At 34.0% G+C, this 21034-nt stretch overlaps 1 protein-coding gene across 1 annotated transcript in view; it reads left to right on the top strand.

Annotated features, from left to right (window-relative positions):
• Positions 1 to 21034, top strand: part of LOC131065264 (uncharacterized) — a 72743-nt gene that overhangs the window by 12139 nt on the left and 39570 nt on the right. Inside the window, exon 5 of the mRNA XM_057999735.2 lies at positions 18343 to 18587. Coding sequence (XP_057855718.2) covers positions 18343 to 18587 — 245 coding nt within the window. The remainder of the gene's footprint in view (positions 1 to 18342; positions 18588 to 21034) is intronic.

Genomic DNA, 21034 nt, shown 5'->3' with positions numbered 1-21034 from the left:
TACCGGGTTTAGCTCCTACATCTAAACTATTGACAACTTTTCTATTAACATCCAATACATCTCAACATGTCCAGCTTAGGTTTCTTTCGACGACCATATGCATTCCAAATGCAGATTTGACGTGTTTGTATGCAGAGTTGATTTTATCTGCACCTGTATTGAATCCTCTTACATTGCCTAAACATCTAGTTAATAGTTGACCAATAAAAGAGCTGTTATATTTTGGAACCAATTCAGAGTCCAAATTGTTCTTTACCTTTTTCTGCTGCTTCAATATATGAATATGTTTCGTTTCTTTGATACTCCATACAAGCTTCATTTTTCAGCATTTATATAATTCACAAATATTTCCTTTTTGGTTCCTTCCAAAAGATGCTGACTATTTATAACATAAAAAACTAGAAGTGTTTGTCAAATTCAGGATGATTAATGAAACTGGACGGTATGCTAAAACGGCAGTTACTATCATGGTTCTAAGCAAATTTGCATCCTTTTACAATAGATCTCAGCCATTTGATAAGGCTTCAGGAAACATACTAATGCATTCTATATCATACTTAGAATAGAACTAAGCATAATAATATTCATAATTAGCAGATGTTTTTCTTTTAGTTTTTATCTTTTTGGAGGAAAGTAGTATCCATTAAAATATGGAAATAGAATTATACTCTGCCTAAAATGTTCTTTATCTTATTTATGAATTACAATCTGTCATATCCGGAATAATTGATGTGTATTTATTCATTCAATTGCAGTATAGCATTGCTTGTGCTCCATTGTCAAAGTATAAAAAAAAATGAAACTAAAAAAGAGAGTAGGAATTGTCTCTCCAGTTGACTCATCTTGGGCTCATTAAAGTTTGTCACTAAAAAGTTTCAAAACTAGAAGATGTTGTATACACCAACAATTTGCAGTATTTCTGTGAAAGCTAAAGTTGAGTATTGATCCTACCATCTTCCGCTTTCCTCTTGTGTCAACTTTGTGAACTTTGTAGTGACTTTTTCACTACACTTGGATTTTACTTTTGATCTTAAATAGTATTTTACGGTGTAACACTATTTTCATCTAATTTTTTGGGACTTATTGAATGTATGGGTATTTGGAATCATTTATATTCTGATACATTTTATATTTCAGTCGTCTACATCATTTACTATTTGGATTCTTTACACTAAGTATTATAAGAGTACCCATAAGTTGGGATATAGTATAGTAATCATTATTAATTAATGAAGAATATATTCCAAATTACTCTTCATAAAAAATGTAGTGCAAATAAATACCTCATATGAGGGTTGTATGCCTGTAACCTCATATCATATGCTTCTCTTGACTTTTTGGACAGGAAGATATGTCTTCATGATGGCGAATTTCCCAGATCTTGGAATGGGGGACAAAAAAAAGATAAATACAAAGGTAAACATTAAAAATTAAACCATATATATATATATAAGTTTTAGGACTTGGACTTGGGACTCAACAAAAAACTCAGGTAGGACTCGACAAAGAAGAAAACCATAGTTTTACCAAAAAAACAAAAACAAATTAATGCATTTAGAGAACTTAAAAGCCATAATTCAAACATTACACATTAAACATGTCATATGATCATCAAACACTCAATATTTGAAATTTCATCATTCATGAATCATAAATTCATAATCATACTCATAGTTTCAAACTTTCAAATGTATAACAGCATCATAAGTTTATAAATGTTTAAATATTATGATATGTCAAAATGGGAAAAGCAACCAAATAAAATCTACATCTTCCTCTTTCCTCTCCTAATGTAACCCAATTTTTGAGGCCTCAAACTAGAAGGTGCTACGAGAGGAGGTGTTTCTTGTTCTTCAAAATCAAAATTGTCTTCGTCCTCCTCCATTGCATCCAATTCTGCTGCTTCTGCTGTTCCTCTCTCCAATTCTGCAAGATCTACTTCAATAAGGAGGACATTATCATCATTTTGTTTACTGACAGTGTGCCACCACCATAATACAAATGGCTATCTTTTGAAGATTAAGTGTGCCACCACCATAATTCTTCCACCATAAATTTTCAAAAAAATCATTTAGAATTATAAGAATTATGTAAAAAAATATAAGAATCAAGTTTCTATTTTTTCTTGTAGTATTGAACTAATTTTTTTACCTCGTTTTTTTCTCCTTTTAATTGCTTGAGCTGAAGGAAAGAGTCTCCCCTCTGCACCCTTGTGGACCTTGAATAGATTAAAATTAAAATTAAATTAAATATAGAAAATTAGTTACTATGTATGCAAAATGTTTAAATGGATGTTTCTCGATGGTCAACATTGCCAAAAAAATAAATAAGATATAACAAATGTCGCCTCCAACTCATCAAGAACCTTGTTTCTCAATTCATGATTAGGCACCATCTTATCAATGCATGCAATAACACCTGCCATGACCTCCTCATCAGCCTTAAATGCATTAGAGAAGTAGAATTTTGGGTTCAAGAAGTAGGCCAAGGCATGTATCGGTTGGTGGAGTTGGTTTCTCCATGTACAATCAATGATGTGCCAATGATTTAATAATTATTTTTGTTTCCGCGATAGTAATGTGAAATGGCCTCTTTGGTCCTATTCATGGCCTGATAAATGAAACTCATTGGCATGCCCTCTCCATCCACCATACGAAGAACCCTAACCAATGGTTCCATCATCTAAAAAAATGAAAACAAGTTTTAAATTATTAGAAAATTAACCTCTCAAAATAAAAAAAAACAGCAAATAGATTATCTTGTATAAATTTTATCTTTGTGTTTTAACTTATCTTGATTAACTTCTCTCCATTTTTGTTGAATGCATCATCAAAAACCATAGTTACAATTTTCTCCCGTTCAACTTTCTTGGAAAATTGAGATTGCAACCAAGCATTAGACACAAACATTTGCTTGAGATGAGTAATGGCACCAATAATGTATTGCAATGTAAGGAAGTGGCTAGCAAATCGTGTCACTCTTGGTTGCACAAGGTCCTTGCCATTTGTGTGTTTCCTCATCAAAGAAAGCGCCCAAGTATGGTTGTAGATAAATTTGGTAACATTTTTAGCATCTTCAACCATTCTTTTCACCCTGCCAATGTCCTCTAACAACAACTCCAAGCAATGTGCACCACAAGGAGTCCATGAAATTGTAGGACGCCTCTCCATAAGGAGTCTACCTGCAGTTACATAGGCAGCTGCATTGTCCGTGATAACTTGGACAACATTCTAAACACCAACCTCCTGGATCACCTCATTTAATAAGCTGCACAAAGTCTCAACATTTTTGACTTTGTGTGAAGCATCTAGGGACGTGAGGAACACCACTGCACCTTTAGAAGCCACTAAAAATTATAGGAGAGCCCTATTTGTCCATCTGTCCATCCATCTGATAAGATGTTGCAACCTTTTCTCTGCCAATTTTTTTTTGGTCACAACCACAAGCCATGTATTTTTTACGGATTCCTCTAGCAATGCGCCCACTCAAATCTCTAGTCGTTGGGGTCTTAAACCCCTTACCTGCAACTGTCAATGCATTCACCAAACCTTCCCAATATGGGTTGTTCGCCACATTAAAAGATAAATTATTATAGTACCAAAAATTTGTTGCTGCCATCCTAGCTTCATGATGTTTTTCTTTATTCCATCCCGTACCTTCAAGTGAAGGTTGTGCTCTTGGAACATTGCGTGGAATAAAGTAATTTGGTCATGATGGAGGAATTTGGCTAGCACTAGCAGTAGAAAAAGAAGCCTTAGGACTCACCAAAAGAAGAATGTGGTTGACGGATGCTTGGACTTGGACCACCAAGGGAATCCTATGGCATAGAAGTGGATACATCTGATTCATGGCTGTTTTTAGTGCTTCCTTAGTCTTTTGTCTTTCTCCTTTTTTTAACTCATAATTAGCAAGAAGGGCCTTCATCTCTAGTCATCTTCGAAGTTGATGCAAGGCATATGTCTACATTTTGTCCAAGTATTCTGGCAATGTGGTATTTTAATTTGTTGATTCTCCCTGCCATCTATTTATTGCATTTAGTGCAAGTGACCTCACCCTTCTTATTTCCCAATATCCCATACTTCCATGTGGGGTCTTTTCTATATGGCCTTAAAGTAAACATTGTTGTTTGGACATGTAAAAAAATAAAATTATTAGGGTTTTGTAAAAAATCAGAAAAAAAGTGTATAATCAATTATTTGAAAAAAATAGATTTCAGAAACAAGCTAAAAATACTAGGAAATAGGTAAAGAAGGGAAATGGAAATTCTTTTGCCAGCATTTTCCCCTATTTTTCATATTTCAATAAAAAAAACAAAAAAAAAAGAGAGGAAAAATCACTTGGCTCTATTTCGATCTCATACGCTCCTCTTCTTCCAATCCTATCTCAATGTGCATACCTGTTTTTGGCAACCAAGAGCAAAGAAATGATCAAAAAAGTAAAAAAAACACTCATTTAATTGTTTGTTGAGCATGTATCCTGATGTGTGGGAAAACTGAGTGAGGACTCGCAAGTCTGACTCCAAAATTCATGTGAATCCCTCTCCAGAACTCGGCGAGTTCATGTTTGGACTTGCTAGCCCACGACTCTTGAGTCCAAAGCCATTGGTCTCGGTGAGCTCTAGGACTCGCGAGTCTGCAATATATATATAAGAGATGAAATGGAATGACATTCATCATTTACATGACTTTATAAAGGGCTGTAATTTGAAATTCAAACACCATCCATGACATTGAAGTTTTGAACATATATATATATATAAGAGATGAAATGGAATGACATTCATCATTTACATGACTTTATAAAGGGCTGTAATTTGAAATTCAAACACCATCCATGACATTGAAGTTTTGAACATAAAAAATTAAAATCAGAGGCTCATTATCTCATATTGATATGACAATAGAAAAAAAAAATGAAAAGTTATTTTCAGCAAGAGTTAACCACAAAAGCATGAAAATATACTTTTAATAGTCATAAAAAAACTTAAACAAAATTTGACTTTATATCTTAGCATGCCAATTATTAATCAAAATCATTGAAAAATTCACCAAATTATTCACTCAATATCATTTTGAAGATTCACTAAACATTGAAAACTATGCAACACCAAGTTTCAGGTATGGGGATAATAGGGGAGGGGGAAATGTATTTCTGGAATGAACTATTAGAAGGCTATTTTTAAGGGGATGGCTGTAAGAAAAATAAGGAAAATTTAAAAATATAGAAAATTCAAATGGTCATATGATAAACATGGATAAGGCATCGATCATATACCTTATAGAACCTTAATTAGCAATAGAGTTGAATTGCGATTTCACACAAGGGTCAATAAACAAATTAACAAAATTTAGTTGCTCTCATTGTCAATGTGCATTTATATTGTATAAAAAGTACAACAAAATGTCCAAAGGCAGCAAGTTTGAACTACAAATTGACAAGCATAGGAAATCTGCTGTTGAATTAGCAAGCACGTGAGGATGCCATTTACTTTGTAAACAAATTCTTTTGTGCCCATGTCATCCTATTTCATGTGGCGTGTTCTCCATAATTCAAACAAATGTTGAAAAACACACACAATTGGATTCTCATCTACCTCACTTGGAGAAGATAGATTGCATATTTCCTATGAAAAAGGATATTCAAAGGTGAATTTTTTGATGGAGGGAATGAGCCAAACATAAATCAAAGTAGGTTGTTTTGTTGTCATGGATAGGTGGAGTGATATTTGACATTGGGCACTCATTAGTTTTATTTTTACATGTTCAATTTACTCATATTTTCTTAAAATATTGATTGTTCTAGGAAAAAAAGGTAGTTGACTTCTATTTTTATTGTTTTAGTAAGGCTGTGGAGGAGGTTTGGTTTTCAAGTGTTCCAGCTTATTCAATCCGTGTTTGAAAACACTTATGAACATTTTTTTTTGAGAACCCATGTTCATGCTCTAAGAAATTTTAGCAAGATGGATTGGGTGAAGATAATGATGGCTAGAGCTAGAGAGAAACAAATGTTTTATGTGATTGTCACATATTACTTGCATTACTTAGGAGTTTTTTTTGAAGAAGTTTTACCAACTAGTGGAGACTATATATGATAGCCATTTCATTTTGTAGGATATAATGTTGGAGGTGCATGAGGCTTGAGAATCTATTGTGGTTTGTGGAGAGTGGAAAAAGTGGGTTGAGGCAAAAATAGAAGAAAGTAGAACAATAAGTACTTGATGTTTCGTGGTCTAATGTGAGTTAAGAAATCTAAAATGTTTGTTTTCTTTTATTTTTAATTTTGAAAAACTTAAGCATTAAAATTTTGATTTTTTTTTTTTTAAATGAGATTTCTTTGAAGTTTTGCTTGTAGATATGTTTGCTCTATCACGTTGGTTGTTGTGGGGTTAATTAGGGATTTAATATAAAATTCTCTAGCCTTGGAGGGATTTATGAGGTATTTGACCATATGCTTGACTAATTGATGCAAGCAATTTGTTGTGAGGATTCTAAGCTACAATTCTGTGAGTAGTATATCAAACCTATTGTGGCACAAAGGTGGAACACAACAATCACCACACTTCAAATGGCTGCTTAGGCCTTCAAGCCAAAGTGATATGCACCTAGGATTAACAAAGCTCCCCTTGATGATGATGATGATGAGGTGAATGAGGGTTTTATGAACCGCCCTTTGGAATATATATCAAATAGAGCTCTAAGATGAGTAAATGACAAAGCACACATCAAAGCTCTACAAGCCAACAAGGCCCAAAATGATGAGGCCAATCATGTCTAGAATTGAGCTTGTCAAGGTAACAATTTATGGTCCAATTTTGTATAATACACAAAAAATCCTTTGTGAAGAAAAAATTATTCTGTTAGTTTGTGGTTCTAAGTTTTATTGGTTCTTATCATAGTGACTTGAAGCAATAGATAGTTTGTTACAACTGATTCTTTTGCCATTGGTATTGAGCTTCACATATCCTTCTTTTTTTTTTTTTAATGGTAACACCCTAAAAAAATATTATTAGAAAATGTCCTTGGAATATTGTTTCTCTTCTAGCATGATGATGTTGATTTACGCGATTCTTTTGCTAAGTTGTTGGTTTGGGTGAGTAGGGATTAAAATGTAGTGGTACGACTATTTTTCCCCAGGGTTGTTAGAACTACTTTTTTTATAAATAAATATACAAGTATGCGTATTGACACATTAAAAATTAATAAATAAAATATATATTAAATTTTTAATTTGTAACATATATGACTATAAAAAATAAAAAATATTGTATAATCAAAGATATTAAATTCCACAGTTCATGATGAATATTATGATAAGCTTCTGGATTCAACTGTGTATTTTGTTTGCATCAACGTTTCGGATCAAACTCCATGATCCATCATCAAGATGATCCATAATATTGTATTTTATAAAATAATATATCTACATAATAGATTAATAAGACAATAAAATAGTTAAGCATTCAAATTTTTCAAAATATTTATCAATATAAATACTCTATAATTTTATAAATAATAATATAAATTAATATAATAAATTAATTAGTAATAAATATATGATATGTAAATGCATTTAATATCTATCAAATCATTGAATAATAATAAATAATAATTGAATTAGATAAAATCAAATGTTGATACATAAAAATTATTTCAACCTATTTTCTATTAACATATTTGTTAAGGTACTGGGTTTGTGGGGTTTAAGCCCTGTGCCTGGATTGGGTTTGTGTGGGTTTGGGTCTACACCTAGGTATATGTATTGGGTGCACCCCAAAGGCCCTGAGTTCTTTGTGGGTTTGTATATGCGGACCCATAGAGAACTTGGGGCACACTGGGCAAACCTAGGTGAGAACTTCGGTGAACTTGGGTGCGTTTCTATTAGTCACCAATAAAACGGCTTTTTTGCCTTTTTTGCCTTTTTTTAATAAACCCTAATTTGCCCCCCTATAACATCATTTCAAACTAAAATATGCTCATTTGCTCATTCATTGTGGCATTTTGAAGGGTAGGTGATTATTTTCGAAGGAGATTGTTCTGGAGTGCTTGAGGAAGGAGAGCTTGCACAAAGGAGATTCAAGCATCTAAGGTAAGCATTTAACCCTATTCTTTTTTGGTCTTCTAACGAATTTTTCAAGTTTTTAAAATTTTTTTTTTAGAAAAAGAGAAACAAGTTCTATTTTTTATAATGTTTTTTCATACGTTCTTTAGCTTTTACATTGTTTAATCTTGCTTTTTTTTTTTTCTAATTTCAAAATGTGTAATTTCTTATAATAGCGAAAAAATGGCAACAAGTTTGAGTTCAGTGGGTGGGGGTTACAAGATTCGAAACCAAAAATTAAAGATGATAGAGGATCTTCTCTATGGAATTATACTACAATGCTTCAACAACTTCTAGGTGGTGGGGGATATGAATGGAATTGTAATTTTTGTAAAACCAATTATAGGTGCTCGTATCATCGAGTGAAGTGTCACTTTTTGTGGCCCTGATTGGAAAGGGATTGAAATGTGTATAGGGCCACATGAGCAATGATTGTCTACAACACAAATAGCAGGATTCATTAGAGAACAAGAAGAAGTTGATCAAGCTATAGCAAGAGAAAAACTAAGAGCTAATCTATTTGCAAGCAAAAAAACAATGACTTTTACCCAAAGATCATCCACTACCAGAAAAGATCTCCCATCATCCTTTCTTGGAGATGCCCTCTATGCAAGATGAAGTAGAAAATCCCAATCTTTCCCGCAAAAGAGGCCCATTGGACAAGGCATTTAAAATGGAAGCAAGAGATATTGCAGAGTAAAAATTTGCATGTTGCATCTATGCCAATGGTCTTCCTTTCAACTTGGTGAGATCACCATATTGGTGGGAGATGGTGGTGACAATCAATAGTGCACCTTCTGGTTTCACAATTCCTACAAATCCTGGGTATAAAAAGGTCAGTACCACCTTATTGGCAAGATAGAAGAATTTTGTCGAGACATCATTGAAATCAATTAGATATTCTTGGGTTGAGTCTGGTGTTTCTATTGTTTTCGATGGATGGAAAGATTGCAAAAACCATCCATTAATAAATGTTATTGTAGTGTCCCCCAAAGGGACAATATTTTTGAGGGCAATTGATTGTGAGGGGCAACTTAAAGATGCAGATTTCATTTCCAAAATCCTCTTTGATTCCATAGAGATGGTGGGTCATGAAAATGTTGTCCAAGTCATTATAGACAATGCAAAGGTTTGTAGGGCTATAGGTGCTTTGGTTGAGCAAAGATATACGCACATTTTTTGGACACCATGAACCGTACACTCCCTCAACTTGGTGATGCAAGCAATTGGTACTCAAATAGAGTGGGTGAAGGAAATATAGCAAGAGGGTGAGGAGATCTAAATGTTTGTGACAAACCACCATATGTCACAGGCCATTTTTAGGAGTTTCTTGAAGTTGGAATTGCTTATTAAAATAATAATTATATCTATTCTATAATGGTCATCTTAGTTGTAGACTTATTTAGCTTTTGCTTTTTGCCTTTTAGTTCGTTAAGTGAAACTATTGCTTCTTTTATAAGAACACATAGTTTGCTTTTTAGTTTTAAGCTTTTTAGCTTTATTTAGTGTTTTAAGCTTTAGTTTAACAGTTCATTCTTTTTAGAACACCGTCTTGTAATTCTTTTATATACGGTTGTATATTCGTAATTAACATATCCAATAATTCAATATCATTTGATTATTGATTCAATTATTTTTCATGGTATTAGAGCGGGTCGATGGGCTTTTTCAAAGTTTGGCGAATTTTTTAATAAAAAATTTATAGCCTCTTCACCTAGATATTCTTTCCAGAAATTTTTTAAAGTTTTTTTTATGAAAAAATTTGAATTGGAGAGAAAATTGCGAGCTAGGGTTTTGGTATTTTTTGCAATTCATGGGCAAGGCCATTTCACGTTCTATAGATTTTTGGAAGATTTTTTTTTGATTTCGTGGGTAAATTCTTTTTTGGTTCTAGGTGGATTTTTTGTGGGTTGGCAGGTTTGAATCGCGCTTTTCGCGTTTTTTGGCAGAGCAATCTTCTGGTTCCCGTGTATGCAATATTATTGTGTTTCTTGGCGTGTTTTTCGCGTTTTCCAAGCTGAGTGCGATTTTCACGACTTGTGCGATTATTTGTTTCCAACGGATTTCACCTTCCACTATTTTTGCTCGAGTTTTTTAGCGATTCCTAGTGATTTTTCCCATTGGCGACAATTTTGTGCAAATGTTTCGCGATTTGATGAGATCGTGATTTTCATTTTGCGAATTTTGCCTGATTCAATACTCTGGTTTTTGGTCTGTGGATTTTTCCTGTGTGTTCCGCGATTTATCTGCAATTTTGAGCGACACGGCTTTTTCCTGCGTTTCTTTTGGTCACGATTTTATTCTCTGCGATCGGTTTTTTTTGGGTGCAGTTCTTGCCGCGTCTAGGGCACAAATCTTTGTGTTTTTTGCTCCTGTGATTTTTCTCTTTTGTAAATCCGAACTAGGGTTTTCAGATATTTTTTTTCTGGGGTTTCAGAAGTTTATTTGGGTTTTTCAGAAAATTATCTCGGTTTCAAAGAATTTTGCATCTCAAGATTCGTGCCAAAATAGTTGTTTTTTACTTTCTTTTTAAAAAAAATCAATATTTTTTTTCTGTAGATTATCATTTTTTTCAATTTTTTTTTTTCCAAAAAAACTACAGGTTTTAAATTTGCAGGAAATTTTAAATTTCTAGGTTTTTAAGCAAACCTCAAAATTTGTGCATTGGGATTTGTGCCTCGAATTCCGCTCTAAGGTTTCAGATTCTTTGTGCAGCTATTTCTATTATGTTTTTTAATCAGATTCTTCTGTCTCGTGCTTTCACAAGGTTGACCTTGTTCAACCTTGGTTTCCTTGATGGTATCTTTGACCAACATCATGTTGGAACATAGTTAGAAGCTCAACAAACGCAACTACAACACTTGGAAACAACGCATGTTGACGATATTTGAATATCGTTGCCTTGTTCAAATTGATTTGGGCAGGCCTCTCGTCCTACAGGTCCCAGGGTTTTAACGATTTTTTTACTTGAAAAATTGTCTGAGGGTTTTCATGATTTTTTCCTCAAAAATCATTTTTAATTTGTGAAGTTTGCGTGGGATTTTGTGATTCACGAAGTTTTCAGGGTTTGACGGTTTTTTCCTCAAAAATTGTGCTTTATTGCAGTCAGTTTTGGGTCGCACTTGGAGTTGCCGGGGCGAACATCTGCAACCGTGGTATCTTGCTGTCTATTTTGGAGTTGTTGGAGCAAATAGTGTTCAGTTTCTTTTGCAAAAGGGTTTGCCTATTTTTCCTCAAAATCTTGGTTTCAGGCTCAGTAATTTGCGTGTGAGGATTACATTAGCTTGGATAGCTTCTGGTACCCTTGGTCATTTACATTCTGCAGATCCTGGGAGGGTTTCTGTAGTAGCAGAATGTTCTTTGCATTTGTGATCAAAAGACTTGCAATGTTTTCTGTAGGGTGTGGAGTATGATGACCATTAGGGAGGGTATTAAAATAATAATTATATCTAACTCTATCATGGTGTTGGTGTAATTATTTATTCATCTTGGATATAATTACACTTTACTCAAGTTTGCTTAGGTACATGCATAACATTGTAGTTTGCATATGAGACACTTAGGGAGATGTGCTACATTGGGAGTGTGTATGTAGGAGAATTTCCACCTTTTATGGTGTGATTTTGTTGTTACTTTATCATATCCACTTATTGTGGAGTGATAATTCCACCTTCGGTCGGTGATCCACCTCATATGGAATATTTTACTATTTCTCCTACCTACCCCTACTTACTCTTGCATCTCATTGAGCCACATGCCATCATTGTGTGCTATCTTGTCTCTTAGCCTTGCCTTTATAAGTAGGCTCATTTACATTGTATGTAACAACTTTTGATGATCCAGTTGATCAGTATTTGCTCTTGATAGAATACAGTTTATTCCTATCATATATTTTGTCTCTCCATTTTGTACTTTTCTTTGAGCTCTTGATCTTGGCAAAATCTCACAAATGGTCATCTTAGTTGTCGACTTATTTAGCTTTTGCTTTTTGCTTTTTAGTTCCTTAAGTGAAACTATTGCTTCTTTTATAAGAACACATAGTTTTCTTTTTAGTTTTAAGCTTTTTAGCTTTATTTAGCGTTTTAAGCTTTAGTTTAACGGTTCGTTCTTTTTAGAACATCGTCTTGTAATTCCTTTATATACGGTTGTATATTCTTAATTAATGTATCTAATAATTCAATATCATTCGATTATTGATTCAATTATTTTTCATTGCTGAAGTTTAATTGAATTTTATTTATGCTACGTTTAAAATGTATATAATATTTTTTAATGTGTTATTGACATATTTTTTACATTAACCTAGGTTGTTGAGACCCGATTTGCATCACATAAAATAGTGTGACGAGACAACTTCTGAAGGTGAAACAGGCATTGAGTGCCATGGTTATTAGTAACCAATGGGGTGTTTGGAAGCAATCAAATTCAGAAAGGGCCCAAAAGGTTAAGTCATCGATCCTAGATGGCAATTGGTGGGATTGTGTGGAATATGTCTTGAATTTCACTGAGCCTATTATGAGTATGATCAGGTATATTGATACATATACAACATGTTTGGGGGAAGGCTATGATGGCAAGGACACCATGATAGAAAAAATTGAAGTCATAATAGCAAAATAAGAGAATGACCTCGAAGAAATATTTTTAAAAGGGTGGAAAAAATCATTCTTCATCGTTGGAACAAGATGACCACGACATTGCACCTTCTTGCACATGTATTATCTCCCAGGTACTGTAGCAATGAAGTACTATTGATGATCTGGCTAGAGGCAATATGGATAATGATGATGAGATACCTACACTTGATGCACCTAGTGGGAGTGGCACTGCTTTGGGTTCACATGATTTTGAATTTGAACTTGAAGCAAATGATGATGATCTTGATCTAGATCCTTTTGATGATTTATGAAAATAGAAGACAATTATTATTTTTGATTGTCAATTTTGTAGTTGTAATGATTTTCATTTGAATTGTGAACTTGGACATATATGATACATTGATATATCATATGTCATATGACATAATATGATAATATTGAAATTCTGAAATATCAATTGGCTTTTAGCATTGATCAATGATGAAGTAGCATACTATTAAATGTATTTGGTTTTATAATTTTGTATATTTCTTAAATTTTTTGCAATATATATATATATATATATATATGTATATACATATGTATGTATATGTATATATGTATATATATGCATATACATATACATATATATACATGTATGTATATATATATATATTGTATGTATATACATATGTATATGTGTGTGTGTGTGTATGTATATGTATATGTATATGTATATGTATATGTATATGTATATGTATATATATATATATTGTATTTATATACATATGTATGTGTGTGTACCATGTTACCTCAAGTTTCCAGGACGAGAAGATAGGAGATGGGGGTACGCGTTTCCGGGACTCTGATTTTTTTGCCAATTTTGGGGACGGCTAGGGGATGACAAAGGGGACGACTATATAAAAATAGGGAAAATTAAAATATATAGGGAAATTTAAAATATTCATATGAAAACATGGATAAAGCATGCATATATACATTATAGAACCTTAACATATAAGAACTAGCAAAGTTCTTATGCCAAATTTGTGTTAAATTTGAGAGTGAAACTCAAATTGCTTATAGAATTCATTGTCAAAATTCACTGTAAATATGCATAATTTATGGGGATGTCCCCTAGGAGTCCCTTGTCCTGGGATGTCCTTGGGATGGGGATGCCTAATAAATATATCCAGCTTACTTCCCTGGGTAACATAGTATATGTATATATATACATCTATATGTATGTACATGTATATATATACATGTGTATATATACATACATATATATACATGTGTATACATATACATAGAGTCATAGACACATACCCACGCATATATATACGAACACATACACACATACACACACACACACACATATATATAGACACATACACACACGCATATATATATATAGACATACACACACATACACACACGCATATATATACGAACGAACCCGACCCACAAACCCAAAGGGCAAATTTTTTTTTGTCCGAACCCATGAACTGGGTTTTTGTACCCGATTCTGAGCCCGAACGCGAACTGGTAACTTAGCATATTTGTGTTCTACAGAATCAGAATTATAATTGAATTAATCAAAATATCTTTTTTTCAAGTGAAGAAAATAGAGTATGCTAGATTCCAATTAAATATTATAAAACTTTGAAAATATTAAAAATTAAATATACATTATTAAAATGTTTCAGTCCATAGATGAAAGGCGATGACAAATGGACTTGTGTTGAATTCTGTTTATTTTTAATTTTAACCTATGTTACCAGGTATGGCTGAGGGTTCACCTTGGTTCACCTAGGGTATGCTCAAGCTTGCTAGGATTTTTCAAATTTTTAGATATTGTACACTTGGTGGTTTTCTTAGGGCATTTAGGCTCATTTAGTTTAGAGGAGTTAGGAAGGTGATTCACATTCTTGCTAGCCATGATATTGCTCAGAGAGAACTAGATAGAAAGGCATGCTGAGAAGGAAAGAATAGAATCAACTGCAGAAAAAACTGGGACAGGAGAATGGAATATGTGACAATAGGATTGAACTTGAATCAGAGAGAACTAGATAGAAAGGCATGCTGAGAAGGAAAGAACTGAACCAACTGCAGAAAAACTGGGACAAGAGAATGAGTTATGTGTCAATAGGAGTGAACTTGAATCTCAGTGAGCACACAAGAGGAATCAGGAGGAGAAAATAGCAGTAAACAAAATCCCCAAAAGAGAGCATTGTCCAAAAGGACATCCTTATCATCCACCAAAGAATTGAATGAAAAGCAGCACCCTGAAAACTAAGTTATATAGTGAACAACAGATCCGGAGAGAGAAAAATGTTATGGGCATGCGAGTGAATTGCCATGTACTTCGAAAAAAGAATGACAATGAAAAATGGATAGAAAAAATTTAAAAATGTGATGGGCATGCAAGTGAATTGCCATGTATTTCAAATTTTCAAAACAAGAAGAATGACAATGAAAAATATATTTAGTTTTATAATTTTGTATATTTCTTTAATTTTTTGTATATATATATGTGCGCATGCGCTGCGTGTGTACAAGCATACACAAATTTTAGGGTACTCGTGCTCGAACCGGTAACTTAAATTTTAACACTTTATCTCATGGGTTGTTTTATCTGCACTTCCATCCCTTCTCCGGAATCCACTCTCATTTGGTCTTGTTATACAACCTAAAACACAAGAACTTGGTAACATATGTTTTTCCTACTATTATCTTTTCTATCGTATATATATACATTGAAAATCTTTTCAGAAGGAAAAATGGTTCAAGATTTAGGGTCTAGGATAAACACCATAACAGTGTTGAATAATAAAATACTATCAAACTTCAGCTGTGACTCTATTATAGAAGATAAGTTGATTCAACCTTATGGCTTTTGTAGTGAAATATGAAGATTGAAGTCTAGTTTCAACCTTCAAATCTAATTTTCACACATAATCATTTTCTCCCAAAGTGTAGGTATAGGTGTTTTATAGATAGCTTAGATTGTTTATGGTGTAGGATTTAGGTAAACAACTATGAAATTGCGATAGTGAACGAGGCCACAAATTTTGAAATTTAGAGCTTTCTTTGAGTGCAATTTCAGAAATGAAGGCTTTATGTTGAGCAAATGGATCTGACCTTATGAATCCCATGTACGAGTTCAATGACAAAGATTGGAGCCTATCCATCAGGTCTAGTAATTTCATATGAAGGTTCAAATATCAAGCACATGATTGTGTTTCATAAATGACTTGTAAATGTAGGATTTAGGGTTTAGGCATAACACTAGGACACCTTTATAGAGTACGTGATCATCAAAAGTTTAGGTTTATGGCTCTACCCCTGGAGTATAATAAACTTGAAATCTCTAACACGATGCCACAATGTTTATATAAGGAATCACCAAGTTGAGCTTTAGGAATGCCCTCTAAGTATGGTGCTTACATTTGAAGGCATTATGGCCAACTGTAGATTGATGTTATCTTATGAATTTTGTACACACACCTAGAGAGTAAGACTGATAACTATGGACAAATGTTGTACAGTCTTGCGAGTGCTCTAATCATCAAGTGCAGACAGATTTGTTTTACAAGGAACTTACATGATTTTCATTATTTAAATTTTTTCAAACATATAGTGAACTAGACTAAGGGGACTCGGGATTTATACTATGTTTTCAGCATTTCGTGGATGTCATTTTTTGGTGATAACAATGCACACACATGCATGTATGTACATAGGTGGATGCTCAAATTTTTACAAGCTCAACTATACTTGAAATAAAAATTTAACATTAGACATTCATTAGTGATAACAGAATAGCAGCAATAAAAAATAAATTTAAACATTGATAGCTAATTGATCAATTGTATGGGTATCCAAACCAAGTAATAAATCCCCTTGTTTGGGATGATCAAGCTTAGAGTCTTTAAGTCAATCCATGTACTTTATAAATTATAAGTAATATTCCACGACATCTTGTAAATATGGCCATGAACCTTGTGGCTCAACCATTGGGGTCTCAGGCTCCAAGTAAATTATCATTGGCTCAAAGCTGAAGCAATCTTTTGGAAGTATAAATTACAAGTTCCTAGAATTTACAAAGAAATAAGGGCTTTAGAAATATAGAGGATAAATCAATTCTCAAGATTACAGGTTGTATGCCTAACTTTTGAATTTTCTGGGCAGTGAAAAAGACAAACAAAATCCAAGAGTGAAATAAATCTGGTGCTTAGATAGTGAATTGTATAGGCCATGTACAAAACAAAGTATAACATGGTTTTCATCCACCCTTTCTACACCTATAAAACCCTAATACCATACATATCTTTCAGTTATCTGCAGCGAATGGCTAAGAGTTTGAAGATTCAACACAAGTGTTTCAGATTTTTTCATGAGATTTTACAGGAGCAGCAATGGCTAAGAGTTTGAAGATTCAACACAAGTGTTTCAGATTTTTTCATGAGATTTTACAGGAGCAGCAATGGCAGACATTGCTCTTTCTGACTGATGACTACCATAGGAATCACCTGCCCATGATAGTTTTTTTTTCAGCTGGGGGATGTTTGGATGATTTTTTTTTCACTTGGGGAATGTTTGAATGTCCCTGAGATGGTTGAAGGATGTCTAAAAATTCCCTAGCCATCCTTGAGAAGGAAAAACGTCCCCTCGATGTTCTTGCTCTTCTGTACACATTCTGGGAGACGTTTCAACATTTGGCAAAAAATTGGGGACAGAGGAAGTCATCTGTCATCCCGCCATTTGGGAAACATAGATGCTGGTTTTAGAGGCAGGGACATGATTCCGTGGAACCTTGGATTTATATAATTTAAGTTTTCTTAAGCATATTCTGAATTAGGCCGATTCTTTTCAAAAATTCTAAATTCTTCACCTTTTTACATGCTGGATTTTTACTTTTGATATGGTGTCAAGTAAGTTTTCTTAGGATGCTGTTTCTTGCATTGTTTGGAAAATCTGCATTTATGTCTGTTTAGTAGTATAAAGTTGTAAACTATTCATGATTTATGTTGAAGAACAACCAAAGTATGAAATAACTAATATATGTTCTTTTTAAGTGAGTACTTGAGATTCTTGGAAGACTGGGTCTTGAACTCTCAGGTATAGCACTTAACATGTCACTTTAAAATCTGCCAAAGGAATGCTATTCATCTGAACATACACCACACACATTGCAACAATATCATTCTTATACGCAATCAATGTTTCTTATATTATTCTGGGGACTTCAAACTTGAGAAGACATGTCTGTAGTTAAAAACATCAAGCTCAAGATCTAAGTTTACTTTGGAACTAGTAGTAACGAATTTAAAAGGATCCAATTGCTTGTTGATAGTCGCATCTGGCAGGGGTATTCTTGGATGGATTGAACTTTACTTTTGCAAGTGTAGTCAAATTGTGAGGTCAACTGTGCCCAAAGCAGGCTGAACTATGACCGCTTTAGTCTGGGATAATAGCTAGTAGAAATTATTTGTGAATTCTTCTTATGCTTGAACATTTATTTACGATCTGTACCTGCTCCCTTTGATTGCCAAACTTTAGAGCCTATTTGGGTCAATATTGGAAAATGTAGAAAGTAAAGAAAAGACTATTGTTTTGCATGTTCTTACTGGACCATATTCTGAAATCCATTTTCTTTCTGTAGATATTTTCACAGCTTCGGGGTCTTGTTGGAATGGTGAATCCATTAGGTGTTGAAGGTCTCTCTTGGATGTTGCTAAGGTCAACAGAAGAAGATCATGAAAGCTTTGATCAAACATCAGTTGAAGCTACTGCAGAGCATCACAGCAAGCTGTTTGTTGCACTCTCTGTAATGCAAGAGTGTTTTACGCCTATCATTGAGTCCAGGACAAAGAAGGATCTTGTTGAAGGATTGATTTTTAATAGAGGGTGAGTAGAATGTTTTGTGTTTCAAAAAGCTGGACAACATAAATAGTTTTTTAAAAGAGAGGTAATTGCTTTTGACCTTGAGCTATGGACCGGCAAGGTCACAAATGGGGACCTCATCCCCAACATAAATACTCAACAGTGACACCCCAACGGGTTTTGAACCTTGGTGGCAAAAAAACAACACCGCCAAATTTAAAACATCACACTATGCCAATACTGACAAAAAGCTGGACTACATTGCTTTGCTATATTTTATTTGTTTTTAGATTGTAAGTGTTATTATGCTTTCTGCACAAGGATTAAAAGCTCAATTCACAGATAAAAAAGTGATCTGTCAATTTCTTTCCTCATTCACTGTAGTTTGCACTTTGCATAGTTAACTGATTCACGTTGGTACTTTTCACATTCAACAGTTTATATTTTGATTGTATTATAGTTTATTTTCTCTTTGCTAGACATTATTAAGCAAAAGCCTCTCTTTAAAATCCAAGTGAAAGTTAAAACAGGCAGTTTACGGTGCATGCATTTAGAGCAATCACATAAGAATAAATGAGAAATGAATCGAACATAACTTTTTTCTATATGAACATGAATATGGAAATGTATCAGTTCTAGCAATTTTTGTAGCAAACATTAATGGTTTTTGCCTTTATTTATTGATTATATTTAAAATCCTAAACATTGTTAAAACATCTAAAATTTAACTTAATCATTCACTGGCAACAGTAAGCATTTTGTCAGGTCACACCTTTCTTACCTGAATCTTGTGTAATTAGAAAGCTCAATACCACAGCAACGCTGATTGAATTTAGGAATTCCAATTGAAATAGTGATTGGCTGGTTTTTGTTCAGAATAAAATGTTGTATAGCATTATGGGCGTTGGCTAAGTGCCATTGTGCTGAATTTTTAATGTAAAATAGTTGCTTTGATTGTCTATTATCTTGTTTATCTAATGCATTGACCACACCAAGGACTCTTCATATTGCTCGGTATAATTATTAAAGGGTTCTAATTTTAAAAAATGTCTTTTGGTTTGGTAGGTTCCCCTTGTGAGGTAACCATAAACTTAGATGCCACAATAGAATGGTATCACTTTCTTTTTTTTAAAAATTCACCCAAGACTTCCACCCTGCTTCATTCTTGGGAACAACACACCTGACGAGTTGGATTTGATATTTTACCAAATTACAACACTTTATCATGTCTTTCGGGGATCTGGATTTAGGACTTTGCTTTGGAAGCCTCATGCTTTTACCGCTTGAATTGATCCCTTTTCTCACATTTTTGTGTTTTTTTAGTCATGGGTAAATGGTTTTGTTAGTTACTGCTGAAAGAGTCTCCCTCTTAACTATAAACTATTCCTCAGATGCCTTCATACCTCTATTAGTTAGCTAAATCATGAAAAATCAGATCCTTTGTCATTGAGTCACATTATTGCAAAAACATTGAGCTTTTCTCACAAACATGTGTCTAATCATCACCTCATGGGTGTCATGCCCCCTCTCCTGTGAATCACATCTCAGCTTTAATAAATGAAGTTCAGGCAAAAATAATAATAGGAACTTAAAGGATGCTGACCTCCCAATAACCCTAGGCGATGTAATTAATAAAAATACAAGAGGCCGGGTCAGGATTAATTTCCTGGGGCCGACTCAAATAAAAAAAATATTCGTCACTAAGGCCGGCCCCTCCCCCCCAAAGAGGTCACCTCTCTTGGAGAAATTGCACCTTTTGATGTGGTATAAAGGGAGATAAGATGTGGCAAGAACAGAAAGGAACAAAAGGTAACATAACTCTATTTAGAGCAGACAAAAAGGGCATATTGAGAGCAGATAAAGAGCAGGTTTAGAACAGAAACATAAGTGAAGGATTAGCAAACCAAGCAATGAAAGATTATGTGAATTAGAGTAGCCCTAGGGCACTCATTGTGGGCCAGGGGTATTGCATTCCACCCTTGGGCTTAGATAGGAAGGATTTCTAGGCACCTTATTGTGGTTTCCTCTCCAACCTCTACGATGGTTGATTGTTGGAGAAGTCAAAATCATAGGCGGGTGAATAAGGTGACATGAATAGGGAGGGTAGAGACGAGCACCCCCGCTAGGTAGGCCACCCCATGATGGATGACTGATGTGTCTGCCATAGGTGGGCCAAGGGGGTATTAGTTGGGCTTAGTGTGAGGGTTGCTTTGGGCATCCTATCATGCTCCCTCATTCAACCCCTATTATGGAAGAATACTAAAAATGACTATTACACGAGTTATCTAATGGATTAAGATGATTATATATGTACTTATATGTTTGATCCCCAGCCCATGTAGAAATAATAGGTCTTATGAACTATATGTCCAATGTTGTCTAATATGATTGTAGGACATAAATCAGGATTTATCTTGCTTAAAGAATTTTAATTGGTAATTTTTTTTTTTAATAGGTAATGGGCCGAAGCC

Source organism: Cryptomeria japonica, chromosome 2, assembly GCF_030272615.1.
Source record: "Cryptomeria japonica chromosome 2, Sugi_1.0, whole genome shotgun sequence".
Lineage (NCBI taxonomy): Eukaryota > Viridiplantae > Streptophyta > Pinopsida > Cupressales > Cupressaceae > Cryptomeria > Cryptomeria japonica.
This window is presented reverse-complemented; position numbering and strand designations above follow the sequence as displayed.